This window comes from Perognathus longimembris, chromosome 5, assembly GCF_023159225.1.
Source record: "Perognathus longimembris pacificus isolate PPM17 chromosome 5, ASM2315922v1, whole genome shotgun sequence".
Lineage (NCBI taxonomy): Eukaryota > Metazoa > Chordata > Mammalia > Rodentia > Heteromyidae > Perognathus > Perognathus longimembris.
This window is the reverse complement of record NC_063165.1, coordinates 81,239,172-81,261,919: the sequence shown is the minus strand read 5'-3', so window position 1 is coordinate 81,261,919 and position 22,748 is coordinate 81,239,172. Positions and strand designations below refer to the sequence as shown.

Genomic DNA, 22,748 nt, shown 5'->3' with positions numbered 1-22,748 from the left:
ACAAGCACAAGTACAGATACATACGATGTCCAGATTGCTGTGTGGGCATGCATCCTACTCCTTTTCTCAGTATACATGTGTGTATGTGCACAATACTTGCCAAGTTTGAGAGTGAGATGCTGCCCTACTGTCCCTTGATTTCCAATCTCCGCGTGTTTCCTGAAAACTAGCACAGCTCTAAAATCAAAACCAGGAAGTTAACGTTGACAGAAAAGGAATTATTTAATCATAGATCTTTTTTTTTTTTAAGATTGTCACCTGTCCCAATAATGTTCCTAAAGTCAAAGAAACCCAGGCTATCACTCATGATTTGTTCAGTGGTTGGGTCTTTTCAGGCTTCTAAAACTGGGAATAATTCTTTAGTCTTTTATGACTTGGACTATTTTGTTTTAACTAGTTGTGCAAAATTAAAAAAAGGAGAAGGGAGGAGGAGGGGAGAAGGGGAGGAGGGGGAGTGGGGGGGGAGGAGGAGGGGGAAGAGGAGGAAAGTCCATTTCTCCCCTGAGGGGGATCAGGGTACCGGTAAGAGAAACAGCGGGCAGAACACCAGCCCTGGTGTGATGGGTTGGGGTTTCTCAGTCTGCCTGGCCTTGTGATGGATTGTTCTGGAACCTCTTGCAGTCCTCAGAACCTTCTGTGGAAGCGTTTCCAGAGCCCTCACTTGCTCTGGGGCTTGGGGAAGCCCTCTGGTCCCCCCCACCCCCGCAGGCCTGTTGAAGGGGTCTTTCCGCACCGCCCCCTGCAGCCCCCCGAGCTTCATGTTTATTGGGGGGGGCCGGAAGCTTCCGAGAAGGCAGGAGAGCTTCCGCTACCAGGTCGCACCAAGTATTCAAGCCCTGGCCCCGCCTACAACGCCAAGCCACGCCCACAACACCAAGTCCCGCCCACCACCCAGGCCACGCCCCCACGCGGGCGCGGCAAACCACGGGCTGCTCGACATCACGTGGCCACAGCGCGCGAGAGGCATCACGCAACACGTCACCTCCAGTCGTAGCGAGGCGGGGCGGGTCTAGCCGGCTCGGTCTCACGTGAGGCCCAGGCCACGTGATCACAGGAGACCCAGAGCACGTGGTCACGTGATCGCGGGTCCCCGCTGAGCTCCGGCAGCTGCCGGCTTCCGCGTCTCGGCGCGCGGCGGGGTTTCGGCTCCGCGGGTCCCGGGCCAGCGATGGAGGAGGAAGAGGAGGAAGCGCGGGCGCTGCTGGGGGGCCGCCCCGGCGAGGAGGACCGCGGAGCCCCCGCCGCCCCCGCGGCGCTGCCGGCCCTCTGCGACCCCCGCCGCCTGCCGCACCGGCTGCTGGTGCTGCTGCTGATGTGCCTGCTGGGCTTCGGTGAGCGGCTGGGCCGGGTGGGGCCGGGCTGCGGGCTCCGGGATCCAGTGCACCCCCGGAGGGGCGGGGGGTCGCGGCTCTTTAGGTCGGCAGGCTGGTGGTGACGCGTTCCCAGGCCGGGGTTCGGGCCGCAGCCGGGCGAGTTCCGTCCCAGGGCTGCACCTCAGGCCGGAGCCACACCCCAGCCCTTCTTTCGTTGGCTTATTTTTGTGTAGGGTCCTTCACTTTTGGCCCGCGTCCTTTCGATGACCTCTCCTCCCCACCACCCCGGGCTTCCTACATGGGCCTCCAGAGTAGCTGGGATTACGGGAGTGTGCACGGCCCCCATCCCCTCATCCTCACCTTCCCCTAGCTTCCTCACAGACGATTTCCACCGCAGCAGCCTTTCGGTCTCCCGCCCGGGGAGACCGCACGCCCCATGTTCCCGTCGGGCGGTTGGCCATCTGCTCTGCCTCTGGAGCAATCACAGTTTCCGAACTTGTGGTGGGGCTTGGTAGTGGTAGCTTTTACTTTAGGAAACTGCAGGACTCCGAGAGCCGTTTCTTGAGAGAATCTGGAGAATACTTTTCCTATGCCACAATGCCTAGTTTATTCAGAAACGACTTTAACAGTTACCTATCAGTTTGATGTGAAAGAAGGTATTTTCCAGGAGACTACCTGCCTGCCTTTGTCATCAGCAGGTTTAGGAACTTGGTTGGACGCGTGAATGTGTAAGGTCTCATGGAAGATGCTTTGAGCTTTGGTTTCTTTGCCCCCCTTTTTGTAGCCCTCTTCCCTTTTGTTGGGAAGATGGTGCCCAACCATGAACATTTCAAACATGGCATTTTATGAAAGGCTGGGGGTGTCGCGCAAGTATGCCTGCCTTGCAAACAGAAAGCTCTGAAACCAATTAGCACAAGTCTTCTCCTGTGTGTGTTTGATTTCATTACATGCAAATCTAAGAACAGTTTTTCCCCATGATTTTTTTTACTAGTTATCAGGTATTCAAGGGGGTTTTACTCTTGGCTTGTTCGTATGTGCAAACAGCTTACCTTAATCAGAAGCACCCCCTCTGTCTCTCTCCTCTCAGTCCCCGGCCCTCATTTCCCAAGCCAATCTCAACAGCTTCATTGTTCTATTTTCACACATGCACATAAAGTATTTTGATCATATTCACCTTCCTTCACTCTCTTTCCTCCCTATAGTTCCCACACCCCAGGACCTGTTTTATATTCTTGTCTTCCTCCTCTTCCTTTTATTTTCTTCTTGGTATGTCTTAATATTTTGTTTCTTTGTACTGGCACTTTTGTGTCCTTAGAGAGTTACTGGAGAAATGGAGGCAATATTATCTTGGCCTTCCAAACAGTGTCAGTTATTTTACCTTTAAAATGAATCCTAATGCATGAATATCAAATCTGTCCCCTTTCTCTTTTGAATCCTCAAGAGATAATTGTTTTAATTTGATCTGTATATAACTTTTGTATTTTTCAATCCTACCACTGTATTTCCTAATTTAGATATTGTCTTTGTAGTATTGAGAATTTGTTTCAAACACTGATTTAATAGCAAAATTCCTTTCTGTTCTCAAGAAAAGTGATCACAGGAAATGGTCAGAAACTGCTGAGGATGTTTGTGATGCTTTAGTATTCGTATACTGACAGCTCTAAAGAAGGAAAATATAACCGTTAGTTTTAGTAAAATGCAGATAGTGCTGTGTGGTGAGACTAAAATGAACAAAACATTGTTGGCTTATTAATTCATGCTCTGGAAATTGTATGCCACACTGCTACATTGTGGGAGTTCGTTGGCTACAGCATAGAAAACACTGGTAGAGGAGGAAGTGGTCCAGAAAGGTTTCAGTAGTGACAAGCCTGTATAGTAATGCTTAGTGAGTTACATCATGGGAGACTTTTCTATGGCCTGCTACTTCTTTTAAAGCATTTGCTCTTTTTCTTTTCTAGGCAGCTACTTTTGCTATGATATTCCTGCTGCCCTTCAAACTCAGGTTAAGCGGGTGAGTTCATTTCCCACTGCCATTTCTTTCATTTGGACCCGGGTAGCTGCAGAGGTGAGGAGTGCATTGAGCTTGGCTCCCAGGTTGTCTGAAGGCTCGAGTATGCAGATTCCATCTTGCATCACCTGCTGGGTCCATGAACCAGAGTCTGTCTCTGCTCTTAAGTTGAAATGAGTTGTCATAAAGACTTCCTTTGTAGCACATGTGTGACTTGAAGTTGTTGCATATTTTAGATAGATAAGTGCTATTTTCAGTGTGTGTGTGTGTGTGTGTGTGTGTGTGTGTGTGTGTGTGTGTGTGTGTGCTGAGACTTGAATTGGGGCTGGAACACTCTACTCTCCCTTAGCTTTTTGGCTCAAGGCTAGTGCTCTAACACTTGCGCTCTACTTCTGGTATTGTGCCAGTTAGTTGGAGATAAGAGTCTCATGGCTTTTTGCCTGGCTTCAAACCTCAGTCCTCAGAGCTCAGCCTCCCAGGTAGTTAGATGACAGGTGTGAGCCACTTTGCCTGGCTTGTTCTTTTTTTCATATTTTCTTATAGTGTGGATACTAGCTACTGACTCTTGATTTTCAATCGCAGAAATAGATTGGATATTTGCCACATCTGGAGTATTTTCTATAGCTTCGTGTAGTCTTTCTCATTGTAACTGGACAGAGAGAAGTGCACAGGTTGTCCCATTGTTTGTACTCTGGAATGACAAAGAAGCAGGTAGGGGTTGGCTCGGGTTGGAAGTGGCTAGGGGTCAGTTAGCATTCTTTTCCATATGGCAGGAACCCCCGGTGCAGGCAGTGACGAGAGAGTAGGGACACAGAAGATAGAGGCACATGGGGGGGGGGGGAGGTCTCCAAACATCCTGGAGTCGATGAAGCTCCTGAAGTGACATGCAGACTCAGGAAGCCCCCCCTGGGTGTCACTGTTTTCTGGAGCGGGGGTTGGTAGCTCTCATGAGATTTCAAGGTCGTGAAGGACTTACCGATAGATGGTTATGAAATGTAAGATGTGAAAGTGTACCTCCTTGTAATAGTTTAATTTGTTAGTTGCTAACCTTAACTGTGTGGAAAATAGTTTTGTTTTCTTCCCATGTAGGACATGCAGGTGAACACCACCAAGTTCATGCTGCTGTACGCCTGGTATTCCTGGCCCAACGTGGTTTTGTGTTTCTTGGGTGGCTTTTTGATAGACCGAGTATTTGGAATACGGTAAGCTTGGACAAAATCTCACCTCTTGCTGCACTCACCTAGCAACTAGGAAACTGTGTTTCTAGAGGGATCTTGAGTAGGCATGTGGATTGACTGTGAACATGGGCAGGATTGTTTCTGGAAGGTTTTTCTACCTCTGGATTTGGGTTCGGAATCCTGGTCAGTGTGTGTCAGTCAAGGTCAGGGTTCGTGAGTGCTGCGGATGGAAATGGTGCCTTCGGCTGTCCAGATATTTTTGTGTGTCCCGGGGATGAGACTAGACAGGATCTGGGTGTCATGGGAGTGCCACATGGGTGCCACACGCTCTCTTTGCTACCGCTCTGAGCTGGAGGTAACTTCTTTTTTTTTTTTGCCAGTCTTGGGCCTTGGACTCGGGGCCTGAGCACTGTCCCTGGCTTCTTTTTGCTCAAGGCTAGCACTCTGCCACTTGAGCCACAGCGCCACTTCCAGCCTTTTCTGTATATGAGGTGCTGGGGAATCAAACCCAGGGCTTCATGTATACGAGTCAAGTACTCTTGCCACTAGGCCATATTCCCAGCCCCTGGAGGTAACTTCCTGAGCTTCAGTTTCCTCATTGGGAATGAGGTTAGGACCAGAGTAAGATAGCACGTCCGGTATCTGAGAGCTAGGAGGCTCTCCCCCACCTCTCTGCCTGGCTTTGGCCACTGAACTGTTTGTGAGCCTGTGCCTTGCATGCTGTGAGCCTGTGCCTTGCATGCTGAGGACACGGTGGGTGCTCTTTGTCCTGTGATGGGGTGTGGCTGCACTGGGGACGTTTGCTGGAGGCCGAGGGGGACGGGGTGGTGTAGTGCCTGGTTGGGTTGGCACCGGGTGTAGTGCGTGGTTGGGTTGGCACGGGGTGGTGTGCTGCGTGGTTGGGTTGGCAGGCTGAGGCAGACTATTTTGGAACTCATAGAGAACATCAGTAGAAGATGCTACAGCAATGTCACAGGGCCCTGAGAGTTTACATAGACACAGTTTCCTTAGATGACCTTGACTGCTATTGTTTTATTTTGTGATACTGGGCCTCTTGCTTGTTGAGGCAGGTGCTCTACCATTTGAGCCATTTCCAGTCCTTTTTTTTTTTTTTTGTTTTACTTATCTTTCAGGTAGGTTTTCACATTTTTTGCCCAGGGTGGACCTCAGACCTTGATCCTCCTCTAGAGCTGGAATGACAGATGTACACCACTATACGCAACTTGTTGATTGAGAAGGGTGCCTCGTGTAACTGAGCTGGCCTTTTTTCCTCAATCTTTCTAATCTCTGCCTCCTAAGTAACTAAGATTATAGGTGTTAGCCGTCATACTTGGCTGACATTTTATTACTGTGAAGGAACATGAATCATTACTCAGATGTAAAATTTGGATTTGTAATTATATTAACAGGGTTAATATTTATCTTTCCAAAAGTAGCGTTTAGTTATCAAGAATTTTGACTGCTCAAGATTACTTAGAATTCCTTGGAATCAACTCTGCACTCAATAGAATTCTATAAAGAAATTCCACCATAAATAGTTTTGGCCCTGGGAACTTCTTGAGGATTATTTGATTAAGTTTTCAGAGGTGATAACAGCCTAAATGAAAATTAGTCATTACCGAGGCCTCTGGGACCCTGCAAATCTAGACATGTGTAATTGCAGACAGCCTGGGAAAGTTGTTGACTTCAGCATTGACCACCACTTCCTTTTTTCCTTGGAGGGAATGCAGAGTGGGTAAAGAAAATGGAAATGAGCTGGTAGTAACCACTGTGTGACTAACAGTAATGTAGGAAGAACTGAAGACTTCTTTTCTCTCCTAAACAGATGGGGCACAATTATCTTCAGCTGCTTTGTTTGCGTTGGACAGGTACGAAGGGCAAAAACATCTGGTAATCATTGACAGTGACATTTGAATTCTTGTCTGGTGAATTTGGCTGGCAAAGATGTGTTTAGTGAATGTGTAGTTTAATTGTTAATTAACAAATGCCCACGTGGTATACTAGCAATCGTTTTAAAGTACACAAACATTAATATTTTTAACTTTACAGATTTTTAAAACAGAAAATGTAGAAATTTTGATTTATTATAAATCACATTTCTCTTGTATACCCTTTAAAATTTTTTTTGCTGGTCCTGGGGCTTGAACTCAGCACCTGGGTTCTGTCCCTGAGCTTCTTTTGCTCAAGGCTAGCACTCTATCATTTGAGCCGTAGCACCACTTCCAGCTTTTTCTGAATGTTTTATTGGAGATAAGAGACTCATGGACCTTCCTGTCTGTACTGGTTTTGAACCGTGGTCTTCAGATCTCAGCCTCCTGAGTAGCTAGGATTACGGGTGTGAGCCACCAATGCCTGGCTTCTGTTGAATACCTTGAATTTGTTCTCTCATTGATTCAGTATTAAAACTCTACATTACAGGTTATTTTTGCTCTGGGAGGAATATTTAATGCTTTTTGGCTGATGGAATTTGGGAGGTTTGTGTTTGGGTAAGTTATGCATAATTCCATTTGTTTTTACATGTTTGTTAAGGAAGTTTGGTTCTTGGTGTTTTTTGTTTTTCAATGTGGGGATTGAACCCAGGGTCTCACGTGCCAGCCACTTGGACTGCCACTGACCGAGCTGCACCCAAGCCTTGTATAGATACAGAAATGCCTACATGTTTTCTGAGGAAGTACTTCAAACCCTTGAGACCTGGTGACTGTGTAAGAGTATTTCTGTATTGATTTTCCTTTAAAATAGGCGGTAATTTTGACTGGTTGTGTGTAGCCCTGCGAGGTTTTGAATGTTAAGTATTTCTTCAGAGCGAGTTTTCCTAGCTAGCGTCCTGCCCATTCGGTTGTATTGAAGACGGCTGTGAGCTGCCCTTGGGAAGGGGCAGGTGGTCTCTCTGCAGACGGCGGGGGAGGCGTGGGCATTCCGCTCTTCGCCTGTGCCCGAGGCTCAGTCCGGCCTTTTGCTTGGTGTTGGAGGACTGTGAGGAGCGCCAGCCCCCAGGCTCCCTCGGGGCCTGGAAACTATCCTTTAGCCTTCTCGCTCAAAGCTAGTGCTCTGCCACTCGAGTCACAACTCCGTTTCCAGCTTCTTGGCGGTTAACTGGAGATGAGAGTCTTGTGGACTTTCTGCCTGGGCAGCTGGGTCCTCAGATCTCCAGCACAGGGGCAGACTCGCGCAGACCGCGCCGCTCCCTAGCACCTTCCACGTCCGGAAGGAAGCACGGCGCATGGCCGAGCACGAGGGTTCCCACACAGCACTGCCATCAGACGTGGCTCACGGACCGTGGCCGGTGCGGCGGTGTGGGGCCGGGGTGGTGGTGGAGATGGCGGCAGGCCCATTGAGACTAGGGGGTGGTGACGGCACCCGCAGGTCACGTGTGTGGGAGGAACCTGTCCCTCCATGTCCTTACTGAGCGTGGAGCAGCGTGCCCCCCCGTGTCCTTACCGAGCGTGGAGCAGCGTGCCCCTCCGTGTCCTTACCGAGCGTGGACCGGCGTGCCCCTCCGTGTCCTTACCGTGTGTGGAGCAGCGTGCCCCCCCGTGTCCTTACCGAGCGTGGAGCGGCGTGCCCCTCCGTGTCCTTACCGAGCGTGGAGCGGCGTGCCCCTCCGTGTCCTTACCGAGCGTGGAACGGCGTGCCCCTCCGTGTCCTTACTGAGTGTGGAGCGGCGTGCCCCTCTGTGTCCTTGCTGAGCGTGGAGCGGCGTGCCCCCCCGTGTCCTTACCGAGCGTGGACCAGCGTGCCTCCCTGTGTCCTTACCGAGCGTGGAGCGGCGTGCCCCCCCGTGTCCTTACCGAGCGTGGACCAGCGTGCCCCTCCGTGTCCTTACTGAGCGTGGAGCGGCGTGCCCCTCCGTGTCCTTACTGAGCGTGGAGCGGCGTGCCCCTCTGTGTCCTTGCTGAGCGTGGAGCGGCGTGCCCCTCTGTGTCCTTGCCGAGCGTGGAGCGGCGTGCCCCTCTGTGTCCTTGCCGAGCGTGAAGCGGCGTGCCCCTCTGTGTCCTTGCTGAGCGTGGAGCGGCGTGCCCCTCCGTGTCCTTACTGAGCGTGGAGCGGCGTGCCCCTCCGTGTCCTTACTGAGCGTGGAGCAGCGTCCCCCTCCGTGTCCTTACTGAGCGTGGAGCGGCGTGCCCCTCCGTGTCCTTACTAAGCGTGGAGCGGCGTGCCCCTCGGCGTGCTGTGTGGGGGAGCTGAGGGTGGCGTCACCCCGCGTCCTCAGGGCTGTCCCGGGTTTTAAGGCAGCGTAGAAACGACTCCCACACCCAGTGGTCGAAAGCAGCCGTCGCATTTGGTTTGGGGTTTGGATCGGCGTGGGTCTGGAGAGCTTGTTGTCTGCCCTGAGGTCCGGGGTCTCAGCTGCACAGATACATGGAAGGTGGGGTCTAGAATCAGCTGGAAGCTTCCTGACTCCTGCGTTGGGCAGCGGGGCTGGGCTGCCTTGAAGAGGAGGACTGCTGCTGGAAGCATCTACGTGTGTGTGTGTGTGTGTGTGTGTGTCTGTGTGTCTGTGTGTCTGTCTGTCTGTCTGCCTGCCTGTGCGCGTGCGCCATCTCAGAATGGGGTATGGGCTTTCCGGTGTGGAAGTGAAAGGGTGCTTCCTTGTGGCGTGGTCAGATGCTGGGGTGGTCACGTCACCACGCATATTGGCTGAAGGACCCAAGGCCCACTCGAGGTTGAGGAGGCACAGACGCCACCACGTGGGGTTGGGTAGGAGCTGTGACACCTCTCTCCCACCCTTAGGATCGGTGGTGGGCATGGTGGAATGTGTGTAGGAGCTGTGATGTCTCTCCCCATCCTAGGATTGGTGGCGAGTCCTTGGCTGTTGCCCAGAACACATACGCCGTGAGCTGGTTCAAAGGCAAAGAATTAAACCTGGTGTTCGGACTCCAGCTGAGCATGGCTAGAATTGTAAGTATGATGACAGACTGCGTCTCAGCGTCCCTGAGGGAGGGGTGCTGGGGCGTCTCGGGGTTCTTGAGGGAGGGTGTGGAGCACGCTTGTGTCTCAGATGGGGCATTGACTTGGACACAATGCCCTAGAACTCGCATGGCACTGCTTGGTGGCCTCTCTCAGCCCGTGTCAGCCAGCGCTCAGTCTAGAATAGCCACGGGAATGGTCGTGAGTTCCGAGAACCCAGGTACAGCCTGTTGAGTGTCTTAGATGTTGGGGGCCCCTGCCAGACCCAGCTCGCACACGCCCCAGGATGGGACCCTCGATGCGGGCCAGGACAGCTGCCTGATGGGGTTTGCGTTGACACCAGCCCCACACCCTTGTGACTTCTCCCATGCAAGCAGCGTCAATGGGCTGCTGCCGCTTCTGTCGTCTGTCATTATTTTGTTGTTTTTCAATCTAATGTTTCCCTTTTTGGTGATGGTGCTAGGGCTTGAACTCAGGGCATGAGCATTGTCCCTGACCTTTTGAGCTACAGCTCCATTTCTGACTTTTTGGTGGTTAAGTGGAGGTCAGAGTCTCCAAGACTTTTCCTGTCTGGCTGGCTTTGAACCTTGATTCTCAGATCCCAGTCTCCTGACTAGCTGGGCTCACAGGCGTGAGCACTGGCCCAGCAGTAGGTTTACTTCCTCCTCCTGCGTAGCTGAAGACAGCTCTCCAGTTCCCAGTCAGGGTTGCTGTTGTGCTGTGCCCGAGTCCCAGTGGCCTCTGGTGCCTGGGTGAGCCAGTCCTCAGTCCTTTGGAGCGTGCAGCCTGGAGGGATGGCGTGGGTCGGGTCTGGGGGAGGCCACCGAGGGCAACGACACTGCATTTCCAGGAATGCACCCTGGAAGGCGTTTCGGTAGTCATAAGCCCTCCGAATAATTTTTAAAACCTTGCTGTTAAAAAAAAAATCACGCTTTCAAAGGCAAATAAATGGCATGAAAATGTAACTTATTCTTCAGGAAGAAAAAAGCCAGTGTAAATTAATATATTGTATGCATTTTCATTCTTTGACTTGAGCCATACCTACAGCCTAATTATTATTATTATTATTATTATTATTATTATTACTGGAAGATAGACAATTTTGGATTTTTCTGCCCAGGCTGGCTCCAAATCACAGTTCTCTCATCTCGGTCTCCCGAGTAGGGAGGATACAGGCATGAGGTACTAGTGCCTTCTTTTCTTTATCTCTAAAGCATTTGTCACAGTGCAACACATTATGTATTTTTTTTGCCCCATTAATATGTTGTTCTGCTGTGCTGCTTATTATATCCCCAACACCAAAATAGTGACTAGCCTGTAGTAGAAGCTCAGCAATTACAGAATGAACGCCGATGTCACCTGTCGCTTTTAATGTCGGTGTAGATAATCAGAACATCCGGGAGAGGGACTTTTGTTTTTAGACTTTGGTTCTGGGAAAGGCTGCACTGTTCCTGGTACCTGGTCTAGCTTTGTCTCAGGAGCGCTGGGTTTCATAACGTGTTCCACGTTTGCTTTGGCTGCTAGGCAGTTGTGACTATGCAAAATAACAGCACGCCAAAATAACAGGACGCTGGCATTTCCCAATAAACTGCCATTTGTCTTGTGTGTAGTAACCTGGCCTGTGGCTTTATCATTTTTTGCCCCTTGCATTCAAAATTTTTATAATTATCTTGCTGTGTTGTCTGGATCCCAGTTATGCTCGTTTCTGGAAGGCACCGTGAGCCGAGTGTTTGTTTCCCGTGAGGCAGGGGCGTGGAGGGCTGGGCTTTTATCCGTTGCTCTTTCTTATCCGTTGCTCTTTCTAGGGAAGCACGGTGAACATGAACCTCATGGGCTGGCTGTACTCCAAGGCTGAGGCGCTGCTGGGTTCCGCTGGCCACACCACCCTTGGGGTGACACTGATGATCGGTGAGTGAACTCGGGTGGCCTCGTCTTGTCCCTCTGAAGGCAGGCCAGCCTGGGAAGCGTCGGGACAGAGGGCAGGAGCCTGGGTGAGTCCACTGTGGTGTTGGTTTATGGTTCCCCTCCCCTCGCCCCCAGTTCATTCATTCATTTTCCTGACTAGAAATAGCCAGTCATTTCTATTTCTTTCTTTTTTTTTTTCTGGTGCTTGAACTACAGGCCTGGGCACTGTCCCTTAGTTTTTTGCTCAAGGCTGGACTCTGCCCCTTGACCTGTGGCTCCCATTTCCAGCTTTTTGGTTGTTAGTTGGAGATAAGAGTCTCATGGACTTTCCTGCCTGGGTTGGCTTTGAACTGCGATCCTCAGATCTCGGCCTCCTGGGTAGCTAGAGTTACAGGTGTGAGTCACCAAGCTTCATTTCTGTCTTCTTAAAGTGGAGGATTGGACAGCCTGGTGTCTTCAGTGCTGTCCATTTGTATTTCAGGTATTCAGAGAGTGGAAGTGAAACACACAGGGTCACATAAGGTGTTGCTAAAGGAAGACCGACTCCCTTTGATCAAAGCCAGTCTGTGGTTCCCGGGCGCTTAGACACCGTGGGAGTTGTGGTGTGGCTGATGCCCTTGGAATGCCTGCCTGGGTTGGGGGTCGGGTGTCAGCCTGGGGTCTGTGCTGGCTCTCCCTGTTTTGTCATCATGAACAAGATGTTGACCTTTGTCTCAGTCCTGTGCAAAATTGCAAGTCTTGGACCAACATGCTGCGTGTCCCTCGGGTGCCTCAGCTCTCAGCCAGGCTCCTGCCCGGGGTCCTGGTGGGGCACCGGGAGGTGTGGTGTGCGCAGATCCTCGGCCGTGCGTTTGTCTAGCTTCGTTCAGGACCCCGCAGAGACGGGGGCACGCGGGGGGAAAGCTTCCTGCTTGAGTTCTGCATGGCTTTGTTCCGTGTAATGGCTGAGTACACAGGGCCTGTTACAAAGAGGCTGGTGGAAAGCGATCTTCACAGCACGGGCCCCTGAAGCGGCTGCTCGCAGCCTCCCTTCCTCTGCGCGCTCTCCGGTGTGCCCCCTACCTGTGCCTGTGCCCCGTAGACAGCTGTGGAATTGGGGAGCCAGAAAAGACCTCTCGCCATCATCAAGTCGAAGCACCTCGTTGGGTGCCTGTGGCTCATGCGCGGAATCCAGCAATGCAGGAGGCAGAGATCTGAGAATCCCCACTTGAAGCCAAACACCAACAAACCAGAAGGAGAACTGTGGTTCAAGTGATAGAGCACTAGTTTTGAGGGACACAGCTAAAGGGAAACGCCCAGGCCCCAAGTTCAAGCCCCCAGTACCAGCACCAAAGAAAAGAAAAGAACAAGTTCCTCTTCTTTTCACATACGGATCATTGGAGCCCAGATAGGTTCATTGCAGCAGGGGAGGCGGGGACAGCCGGACTCCCCCTCCCCTGCAGGGTACCCTCCCTCTGATGTCCCTTTCTCCCTCCCCACCCTCCCACCCTGTCTGAGCCTCTTGGTTGCCCTGTAGCCTTGTGTTTGCTGTGCACACTGCTCTTCTCAAAGTCTCCTTTTCTTCCTCAGGCTGTGTCACGTGTGTTCTGTCACTAATCTGTGCCGCGCTCCTTGCGTACCTGGATCGCAGAGCGGAGAGAATCCTTCATAAAGAGCAAGGGAAGACAGGCAAGTGTCGGCGACAGGCGGCGACTGGAAGGGCCTCCCAGTGACACGAGGCCCTGATGCCCTGCTAGGAGTCTGGTGAACACGCGCATTTTATCTTGCCATTTCCCTTGTCTGAACGTGGGGCAGAATGGAATTCTGAAAGGGAGTAGGAAAGCAGACACTCTGCTCACTGTAGCAACGTCTTTCTCAATTTTCCTAGAGATACTGTTCATAATTTCCTAGAAAAAGTATCTATTGAAACTCAATTACAGAGGCAGATCACAGGATTACAAACTAACCTTGGCCACAGGTGAAAATTCCTCAGCATGTGAACTTGCTCACGGTGATTTCTCTCTCCTCTTAAAGGTGAAGTTATTAAATTAAGTGACATAAAGGACTTCTCCTTACCCTTGTGGCTGATTTTTATCATCTGTGTCTGCTACTATGTTGCTGTGTTCCCATTTATTGGACTTGGAACGTGAGTATTTCTCACATTGTACATTGTACGTTTTTTTGTGTGACACTGCTGGGATTTGAACTTAGGGCCTTCACTTTCTTGACAGGTGCTTGAGCCCTCTTCCTTCACATCCCAGTTTTCTGGGGATATGAACACCTCAGTCGCAGGAATATAGGATTTTGTTGTTGCTACTAGCTCATTTTGTTTTTCTGGTCAGAGTTTGTATTTACGTAGAAACTTTATATTCTGGGATGCATTGAGTTTCTTGGATTAGGCTTAATATTTTTATTACTTTTGATTCACAACACTTAATACTTGATTTAGGACCTTTTTCTTAAAATTTCCTCTCTATTCCTTGAGTAGGAACTTACTTGTTCCTTTTGAGTAATAGAGGCTGTATTAATGCCGTTTGACTGGGCACATCTTTGTTTGCAGGATTGTAATTGTACCAGACTTAAAGTCAGGGTTTGGGACAAATTCTTTCTGCTTTATTGTCTTCTGTCTCCTTATTCATTGCTGGCTACTTCGATACAGCAGTCTGAGGATCTGTGGGGGGTGGATTTTTCGTGTCTTTCTCACCTTGAAAGCGATGCTGCCATTTTCAGTAATTGGAGACCCGCGCTCTCTTGGTTGTCTAGCAAAGACCTTGTGCACACTGCTCTTGGAGGGAGCGTATTTGGTTTTCTGAAGGTTGATGTGCCAATTGTACATGAGTCAGTGGAGCATTTAGGTAAATGCTGGAGTCAAATAAGAGGGAAGTAACAGGAAAGAAATGTTCGTTAAACTTTGGAGTTATTTTATTTTGTCTTTTCTTCTCTCTAACATGTATATTTTTCTCTTTTTAATTGTAGAGTTTTCTTCACAGAGAAATTCGGATTTTCTCCCCAGGCAGCGAGTGCGGTCAACAGGTGTGTTTTCAATGCTTCAAGGGCCTACGGCGTACAGACCGTGTGTGGGTCTTCAGACCGAATGTGAGACGAGGGAGTCACGTTCAGGGTGAGACCCAGCACCGACCTGGGTCCCACCCCCGGAGGCCTGTGAGCACTCAGGCCTTGCCTTGCTTGGCACTTGCGGCGCTCACCGTCTTCCATGTTGTCTGGGCAGCATTGTGTATGTCATCTCCGCTCCCCTGTCCCCGGTGTTCGGACTCCTGGTGGACAAGACCGGGAAGAACATCATCTGGGTCCTGTGTGCGGTGGCCGCCACGCTCCTGTCCCACATGATGCTGGCCTTCACCCTGTGGAACCCTTGGATCGCCATGGTAACATGGGCTGCCCCCCCCCCCCCCCGTGGGTGGGTCCAGCCTCAGGCTGGCGGGCTAGGCCCAGCCCCTTGGCCCTGACAGCTGGGGGCGGCAGAGAGCAACCGCTCAATACTCATTGCTGAGTATTGGTACAAACGATCTGGAAGGTCTGTTTCCTTCAGCTTGCCCAGCGTGCATTCTTGGTCTTTAGGTTACAAAAGGGAAATGTATTTTAAGTTCCTGTGTGTGTTGTCAGACTTGGGTTTCCAAGGCCGCAGGTGGCAGTGCTGCTGTCAGTAGTAAAAGCACAGCAGTGTTCTTCCTCCAGCCCAGCCTGAGGAGAAGGACCCTGCCTCGGGCGCTTTGCACAAGAATACGTGTTTTTATTTTTTCAGTACTGTGGTTCGAACTCAGAGCCTGTGCTTGCTAGGCAGGCTGTCTCACTTGAGCCGCATTCAGCTTTTTTTGGCTTGGTTTTTTTTCTCAGAAGCGGCTCCAGGCCAGCCTCAGACTGAGACTGATCCTGCCCCGCCCCCCTCCCCCACCCCACCCCCAGTAGCTGGGATTAAAGGCCTGAACTATCATGCCTGAAGCTTCCCCCAGTAACGTTCTACCCACTGATGACCCTTCTCCTGGCTGACCTTGGGCATGGTCTGTTTGTCAGTCCTGATAGGTGTAATGATACTTGGATTGAAGTTGTAATGTTTCTTTCTTAATTGAGAAAATGTCAGCATTGGGTGATGTCTAACTGCGAGAGGGCGTAGGAGAGTGGACTGTTTTGTGATTTGGCTTTGATTATTTGTAATCCCTATTGAATACTGGAGAATCTGCCTGCCCCAAGCAATGGGGAAGAATTTCTGCAAAGTAGCTTGGGTCTAGACTGCATCCGGGGCCCCACCCTGTGACCCGCGTTCCGCCTCTCCGCTCACCCCGCTTGCCTTTCCCTCCCGCTGTCTCAGTGCCTCCTGGGCATCTCCTACTCGCTGCTGGCCTGTGCGCTGTGGCCCATGGTGGCGTTCGTCGTTCCTGAGCATCAGCTGGGGACCGCCTACGGCTTGTGAGTACCGCGTTTGCCTGAGGGCCACGTGTCTCCTCTGCTGAGTCCCTCGCTGGAACAATCCAGCTCTCCTGAACGCAGCCATGCGTTGATGTGCGGGGCAGCTCTGAGCCTGGAGCTCCTAGGAAAGCCTGCAGTCTGTTCATGACACTGCCAGGACTCCCTGCTTCGCAGGGAGAGGCCATCCCTGCCCCCACGGGCAGCAGGCAGCTCTTCCTCGAGGGGAAGGTGCGGGGATGGGGACTCACCGCTTGTAGGGTGGCCGCGGCGGAGGCACAGGCCACGTGCTGGCGCAGGGCTGGCGGGAGGGGGAAGCGCTGTCCTGCAGCGCCGCCGCATCTGTGCTTCTCGCCCGCAGCATGCAGTCCATCCAGAACCTGGGGCTGGCCATCATCTCCATCGTGGCTGGCACGATCCTGGATTCTCGGGGGTATCTGTTTCTAGAGGTGTTCTTCATCGCTTGCGTTTCTTGTGAGTATGCCTTGTGTCACTGTGGTGAGCTGGTATCGTAGTGTTGGTTGTTTTCGCCCCTCGTTGGAAATGCAATCCCTAAGGCACGAGGTGCAGATGCGCCTGGGCCTGCACGCGAGCTGTCAGTCGGTGCGTGTCTTGGCCCTGGTATTTCCGGGAGGTTCCTGTCTCCCGTGGTGCAGCACCGGGCCCTGTCACAGCCGCGACGTCACGCAGGAGTGTGCGTGGATGCACGCGTGCCGGGTGTGAGAGTACCATGTAAACACCCCGTCGCCGCCGTCACTCAGGAGTCGGCGTGTATGTACGCGTGCCGGGTGCGAGATGATGACACAAGCACCCGGTCACAGCAGAGCAGTGTGGCGGGAGCATGTGAACGTGCGTGTGCTGGGTGCGAGATGACGTAAGCACCGTTCACAGCAGAGCAGTGTGACGGGAGCGTGTGCGTACGTACGGGTGCTTGGGTGTGAGTGTTTGCTTGTGGGTGTCCCCGCGGGCGGCTGTGGATTCGCTTCTGGTTTTGGTCGTAGTGTGTGCCTGCAGTGGTCATGGGTTAAAGCCAGGAAGCTGTTGAAAAGCTCTGCCAAGAAATGAGCATTTCCTCCAGTCTCTGCATACAGCCTTCTCCCGGACACTGCAGTAACATCTCAGGCACACAGCGATGCTTTGAGCGCACTTGGATGGACAACATTGGCGTGGGAGATTTGAAAGTCTTTGCCCTTAAGCAACTGTAGAATTAAGCATATCAGAATTTAAAAGTAACTCCTTGATTTTTTTTTTTTAAGAAAGGTCATTTAAAAATTCCAAACGGCGAGTCTTCTTTTGGCCTGTTTTTGATGCATTCCAGTGATGCACACTAGATGTACATGCTAGATCCTGGGCCATTTAAACGTGTACTTGTGTATTTGTTTATTTTTGCTGTGTTAGTTTACCGGAAATAGTAGCCTCACTTGGTAAGGGAGAAAGCCACGCCTCAGGTTCTGAGAGCTCTCTCCTGGCCGTGGGCTTCTAGACACGCGTGGGCTTTAATAGTGATTAGCTCATTTGTAAAATGGCATGGAGTTTTCAGACTTGAAGTCCCTCAAAGGCTCCTTCTGTTTGGTGTTCTGTAGCCTGGCGAGGAAGAGGGGGCTGCCAGGAGTTGGGGGGGGGGGGATGTACCAGAAGGACTGGCAGTTCCAGGAGGAGGGAGGGGGTCCGGATGCCCTGGGGTGGGGTGTGTTGGCCCCTCTCCTGCGGGGTGTTGCGTCGCTCCCAAAGGAGAAGATGCTGTTTCGCTTCCATTTCGTGATTTTGGGAGAAAACAATGGACAGTGCCAGTTGGTAAAGGCTTGGTTTTTCTTAGAGTTTCCTTTGTAACTGAGAAGAAATACATGCTTCTAATTGTCTTGTGTGTGTTTTTCTCCTAGTGTCACTTGTATCTGTGGTCTTACTTTATCTGGTGAACCGTGCTCGAGGTAAGAAGTGGTGGTATTTCTTTTCAAGTTCTACAGGAGCCTGCGTGGCCTCCTGCCTTTCTCTCTCGGCAGGCCAGGGCTTTATTTAGCTCCTGCAGTGGCGACTTTCTGTTCCTAGTGATAGACCAAATTTGGTGATGTAACATATAACTGTATTTGGGGTTTCACTTCATTAAAGGGTTATTTACTAGGCTTTTCTATCTTAGAGCCAGATCTGTTTTGGTTTTGTAACCAATATCTTGGTATGTTTAAAAAATAAAACGGGTGTATGTTTGCAGTTCTTCATTAACTTTTATAACTGCTTGATCCTAAAGGGTGTTATAATTCGACAGAATGCAATACACATGCTGCTTAAATAATCTTGGGTCATTTCCTTTAGCTTTTAAAAATTTTCACTGTTAATGGATACTTATTTACTTTATGGTATACCTTTAAAAATTATCTTTAGTTGTTCAAAGGAGTTTTAATGAAACAAATCAGTTTCTAAGCACAGTACCTATTAGTAGATATTAATATTCCAACTAAAGAACCAGAAGCAGTAGTAATGCCAAACTTAAAATTAAAACGCTAAAATTAAGAGTGATTATATCACATAAAGATTGTTTTCTCATCTTTCATAGGTTATCTGTGCAAATGTTTGCATGTGTGTACTGTGTTGTTGTGTATAATACAGTGTTTATTTGTGATTTAGGTGGGAACTTAAATTACTCTGCTAGACAAAGGGAAGAAATGAAACTTTCTCATACTGAGTAAGTATTGAGAAGCTGCTTTTATCTTGAGGCCTTACATATTAGCATTTTATTTCAAGTTACTAGGTTTAGGCTTTTTAGATTTTTTTTTTTCTTTGTGCTAGTACTGAGGCTTGAACTCAGGGCCTGGGCATCATCCCTGAGATTTTTTTGCTTGAGGTTGGTGTACTACCACTTGAACCACAGCTCTACTTGTTTTTTTTTTTGTGGTGGTTAATTGGGGATAAGAGTCTTAAGGACTTTCCTGCCCAAGTAGCTTTGAACCTTGGTTGTCAGATCTCAGCCTCCTGAGTAGCTAGAATTATAGGCCTGAGCCACTGACAGCCTGTAGAAATTAGTCTTTTTTTTCTTGAGTCTCAGGAGCCTCTGGCTTATTTATGCCTGAAACTTTGTGGCAAGGTGTTTGTTTTGGAAAATTCCAGTAGGTGGCTATGAAGGGCAAACGGTAAGAATGAGAAGCCCCGGGGTTAGCTCTTCTGAGGCACAGAGAGAGAGGTCTGTGTTGGGCAGGCTGCAGGAAAGGCCTCTGCCCAAGTTCCCTTTTTTTTTGGACCTCTTATCCATTTTCTTGGATAATTTCCTTTTTTTAAAAGTGGTGCTGGCCACTGTTCACCTTGTCATAGTGTCGCCATTCGATCTGTCTTTTTTGGCTTAGAGCAGGTAAAAGTAGCGCATGAACGAGGTTTCGTTCTTGAGCGTGCCCCGGTGTGCTGGGCACTCTGCCGGGTGGGCGTCTGTCTGTCCTGACGGGGCGCAGTGGCTCGGGCTGCTCTGTTCAGGGAGGATCTTGGCCTCAGCCTTGGTTGGGAGGAAAAGTCAGAAACTCCATGTCTAGTTACCTAGCAAAGATCCGGGCTGGAGCTTGAGGGTCCCAGGTCCAACCATCTGTACTGCCTTCCTTCCTCCAAAAAATCAGTTTCTTCTTATTTCTCATACTTTTAGGAATTGAACTTTTACTTAAAATTTTACATGTAAGCCAGGCACTAATGGCTCACACCTGTAGCCCTACCTACTCAGGAGACAGATCTGAGGATTGCAGTTCGAAGCCAGCTCAGGCAGGAAAGTGTGAGACTTACTCCAGTTGAATGACAGACAGCAAAAGCTAGACGTGGCATTGTGGTTCAAGTGGTGGAATGCTAGCCTTGAACCAAAGGAGGTTGGGGACAGTGCCTAGGCCCAGAGTTTAAGCCTTAGGACCAGCAAACAAACAAAGGTCATATAATGTAGGTTTTGTGATCTCTTTTTGTGGTACTGCTGGTCCCGGGGCTTGAATACAGACCCTGAGCCCTGTTCCTGAGCAATTTTGTTCAAGGCTAGCATGCTACCACGTGACCTACAGCTCCACTTCTAGCTTTTTGGCATTTAATTGGAGGTACAAGTTTCATGGACTTTCCTGCCTGGGCTGGCTTCGAACCACAATCTGAAGATCTTAGTCTCCTGAGTAGCTGGATACAGTATCCAGCTTAAATTTACTTATCAAGTAATAATTCTACTAGAACTACATCTTCAGAAAATGATTGGTAATAACTGGGAATTTAAAAAATCCTTTAAAAAACCTTTATTATTTTAAAAACTGGAAATGACATAAATATCTGAAAGTAGGAAAGAACTTAAATAGGATGCATTCATATAATAAAAGTTATCACAATTATGTTTTAGAATTTTTAATGTCTAGATATTTAATAGACTATGTTAAATAAAGATAAAAAACAACCTTGTTTAAGAAAAAGCAACGTGTGCATGTCTTCTGTCCAGCTACTTGTGCGTAGTGCAGTACTGAGAGCTGGTGTGAATTGCAGTACTGAGAGCTGGCCCAGATAACAGCAGCTCGGGGCTGGGAATATGACCTAGTGGTAGAATGCTTGCCTCGTATACATGAAGCCCTGCGTTTGATTCCTCAGCACCACATATATAGAAAAAGCCAGAAGTGGTGTGGCGCTGTGACTCAAGTGGCAGAGTGCTAGCTTTGAGCAAAAAGAAGCCAGGGACAGTGCCAAGGCCCTGAGTCCAAGGCACAGGACTGGAAAAAAAAACACAAAACAAATAAACAGATAACAGCAGCTCGTGGAAAGGACTGGCTTCCAGCATCCAGTGATTCTCCTGTGTCTCCATAATTTCCACATTACACGGCTCTCTGTTACTTATATAACCAAGAAAAGTTACAGAACTGTCCAGAAAAATGTATTCTTGTAATTTCTGACACTACCTTCTAGTGTTGGTAAACCCGAGGGGGTCTTCCTGTTTTTCTTCCTCCTCTGATTTGCTGCGTCGTGTCTTGCAGATGAGGCGTTTCCTGACCACGCCCTGAGGACGAGTTGCACACCGTGACTTGGAGTCTCCTCAAATAATGTGTAGTTTTAAAGGTAGAGGCCAGCCGTTAGGAAAAGGAGTGGGCTGGAAGGTGATATTTATATTGCAGATGTGCCTCTGTCACAGTGGGTTCGTGAGGGCTGTCGTAGCCTTGGTGCTCTGAGTTCTAAGAATTCTTCTTCAGGCTGATCATCGGTGATCAGTTTTAGTACACGAATGGACTTGAAGATTACTGCCAGTAATAGCAAACATGGGATCTTGGGATAATTTCCATTACCTCATGGGGATGTGTCCCTTGTCTTGCAGCAGAAACAAAGCAAAGAGAACACAAATCATATAGACAGAACAACCCCAGTCTTTATTGGTTGTCGAAGGGCTGTTCATACAGAATAAATGATGGTATGGTAATGGCGTTTTCCTTGTCATAGAGAAGATGAGGGGCCGGAGGTGGGGGTCAGCGGTAGAGCCCCTACCCTAATGAGCATGTGGCTGGAGTTCAGGCCCCAGTCCTGTCAAAAATAAGGCTATGCCAGGCTCTGGAAATCCTAACTACTCAGGAAGCTGGGATCGGAGGCACCCAGTTTGAAGCCAGCTTGTGCGGGAAAGTCCATGAGACTTTGATCCAATTAACTACCAAAAAAAAAAGCTGCAAGGGGAGCTGTGGCCCAGTGGTAGAGTGCTAGCCTTGAACAAGAAACGCTCAGGGACAGTGCCCAGGCCCTCAGTTCAAGCCCTGGGACCCATACTCCAGACAACAACAACAAAATAGAAGAGAGAAGATGAGAAGGATGAGCATGGAGGTTGCTTCCATTGTCCTGGCGGCGTGTCTGCTGGGCGTCAGTATCGCTGGACGGGGCCCCCTGTAGTCTTCTGTCAGCGAAGGCTTATCGTACTCTTCAATTTCTACTCATAGTTGCCTGTCTACATGGCTAAATAAAAACACTGCAAAAGAAATACTCGGCATCTGCTTTTCATGTTTAAGAGATACGAATGCGTGCTGCCTTTTCTTCCTCGGTGCGTCCACTCATGGCTACGCAGGCTGGTTCTGTGCCTTGACGGCCGTGAATGGTGCTGTCAAATGTGCATCTTCACAAGGGCGTGCGATTCGGCCATTAAGGTGAACGGAATCGTGTTTGTACGAAGGCAGATGGACATGCAAGTCACCATGCTAAATGAAATAAGCCGGGAAAAACAACGCTCCTCTGGGCAATCAAAGTAAATAGTCATGAAATGTCTATTACGAATGGTCATAGGAGGAGAAGCTAGTGGGGTTGGGGCATAGAGAGAGGTCGGTGTGGGACACTAAATAAGGTCAAAGTGCTTCGTAGCCATGTGTGAATGTCAACATAACCCATCATTTTGTATGATTAATATATAGTAATTAAAATATTAGAGCACTGATTTTAACTTTGGAATACAGAAAATGTACCTTGTAGTCACTGATTGTTAAGAGTAGCTTTTTCTTTGAGAAGTGTATAATTTATATTTATGTGTATGTGTGAGAGAGAGAGAAACTTCTCAGATGACCCTTCAGCCTTCAGTGGCCTGAGCCCCAGCGTTGTTACTTTGAGGGTTTGTCCTGTGTTTGGCTGTCTGTGGGTTGTGGTTTGGGTAGGAAATGTCTCCTAATGGCCTCCTATGCAGGGGCTGGTCCCCGGAGGTTCTGGGGACTGTGGGAGGAGGGTCTGTGGAGGAACATCACTAGGGCCGCCCGTGGGGGCTGTATCTGGGCCAGACCTCCTGTCTCCATGTCTCTGCTCCTGTCTGCCATGAAGGGAGCAGACCATACCATGCCACCAGGTTCTGTCTCACCCTGGGCTTGGGAATAGGGAGCCAAGTGACCTCTAAATCATTTCTTGTAATATCCCCGCCAGGTGTTGGTTACAACAGATTCCTTCTGAGAATAGTTGCAATTACAGACAGGAGCCACCATGCCTAACCTACATATAATGGCGTTGTAAGATGTTTCCTTCACATGGAGCTATTGGTATTAGGAGGTTTGGGATTATGTCCTATCACTTAGATGTCGTAGCTCAGTGACTAAGCAC

At 49.7% G+C, this 22,748-nt stretch overlaps 1 protein-coding gene across 2 annotated transcripts; it reads left to right on the top strand.

Annotated features, from left to right (window-relative positions):
• The first annotated feature begins 1,071 nt into the window (after nt 1–1,071).
• On the top strand, nt 1,072–21,262 carry Mfsd1 (major facilitator superfamily domain containing 1). 2 transcript variants are annotated; one of them, XM_048347195.1, is made up of 16 exons: nt 1,072–1,331; nt 3,272–3,324; nt 4,411–4,523; nt 6,325–6,367; nt 6,918–6,985; nt 9,290–9,398; nt 11,213–11,315; nt 12,882–12,980; nt 13,326–13,437; nt 14,268–14,324; nt 14,521–14,677; nt 15,619–15,716; nt 16,075–16,187; nt 17,594–17,641; nt 18,333–18,390; nt 20,672–21,262. In XM_048347195.1, exons 1-16 carry the CDS (start codon nt 1,169–1,171, stop codon nt 20,673–20,675), a joined length of 1,398 nt encoding a protein of 465 aa, XP_048203152.1. In that variant the 5' UTR covers nt 1,072–1,168; the 3' UTR covers nt 20,676–21,262. The 2 variants fall into 2 exon arrangements, with proteins under 2 accessions (XP_048203152.1, XP_048203153.1); XM_048347196.1 differs by lacking the exon at nt 20,672–21,262 and having other exon boundaries at nt 18,333–18,394.
• Nucleotides 21,263–22,748: the final 1,486 nt, after the last annotated feature.

Coding starts and splice junctions, on each gene's coding strand:
- Mfsd1 (XM_048347195.1), top strand. CDS start 1,169: ATGGAGGAGGAAGAGGAGGAAGCGCGGGCGCTGCTGGGGGGCCGCCCC. Junction 6,986..9,289: donor TTTGGGAGGTTTGTGTTTGG/GTAAGTTATGCA, acceptor TCCCCATCCTAG/GATTGGTGGCGAGTCCTTGG. Junction 14,678..15,618: donor GGAACCCTTGGATCGCCATG/GTAACATGGGCT, acceptor CCGCTGTCTCAG/TGCCTCCTGGGCATCTCCTA.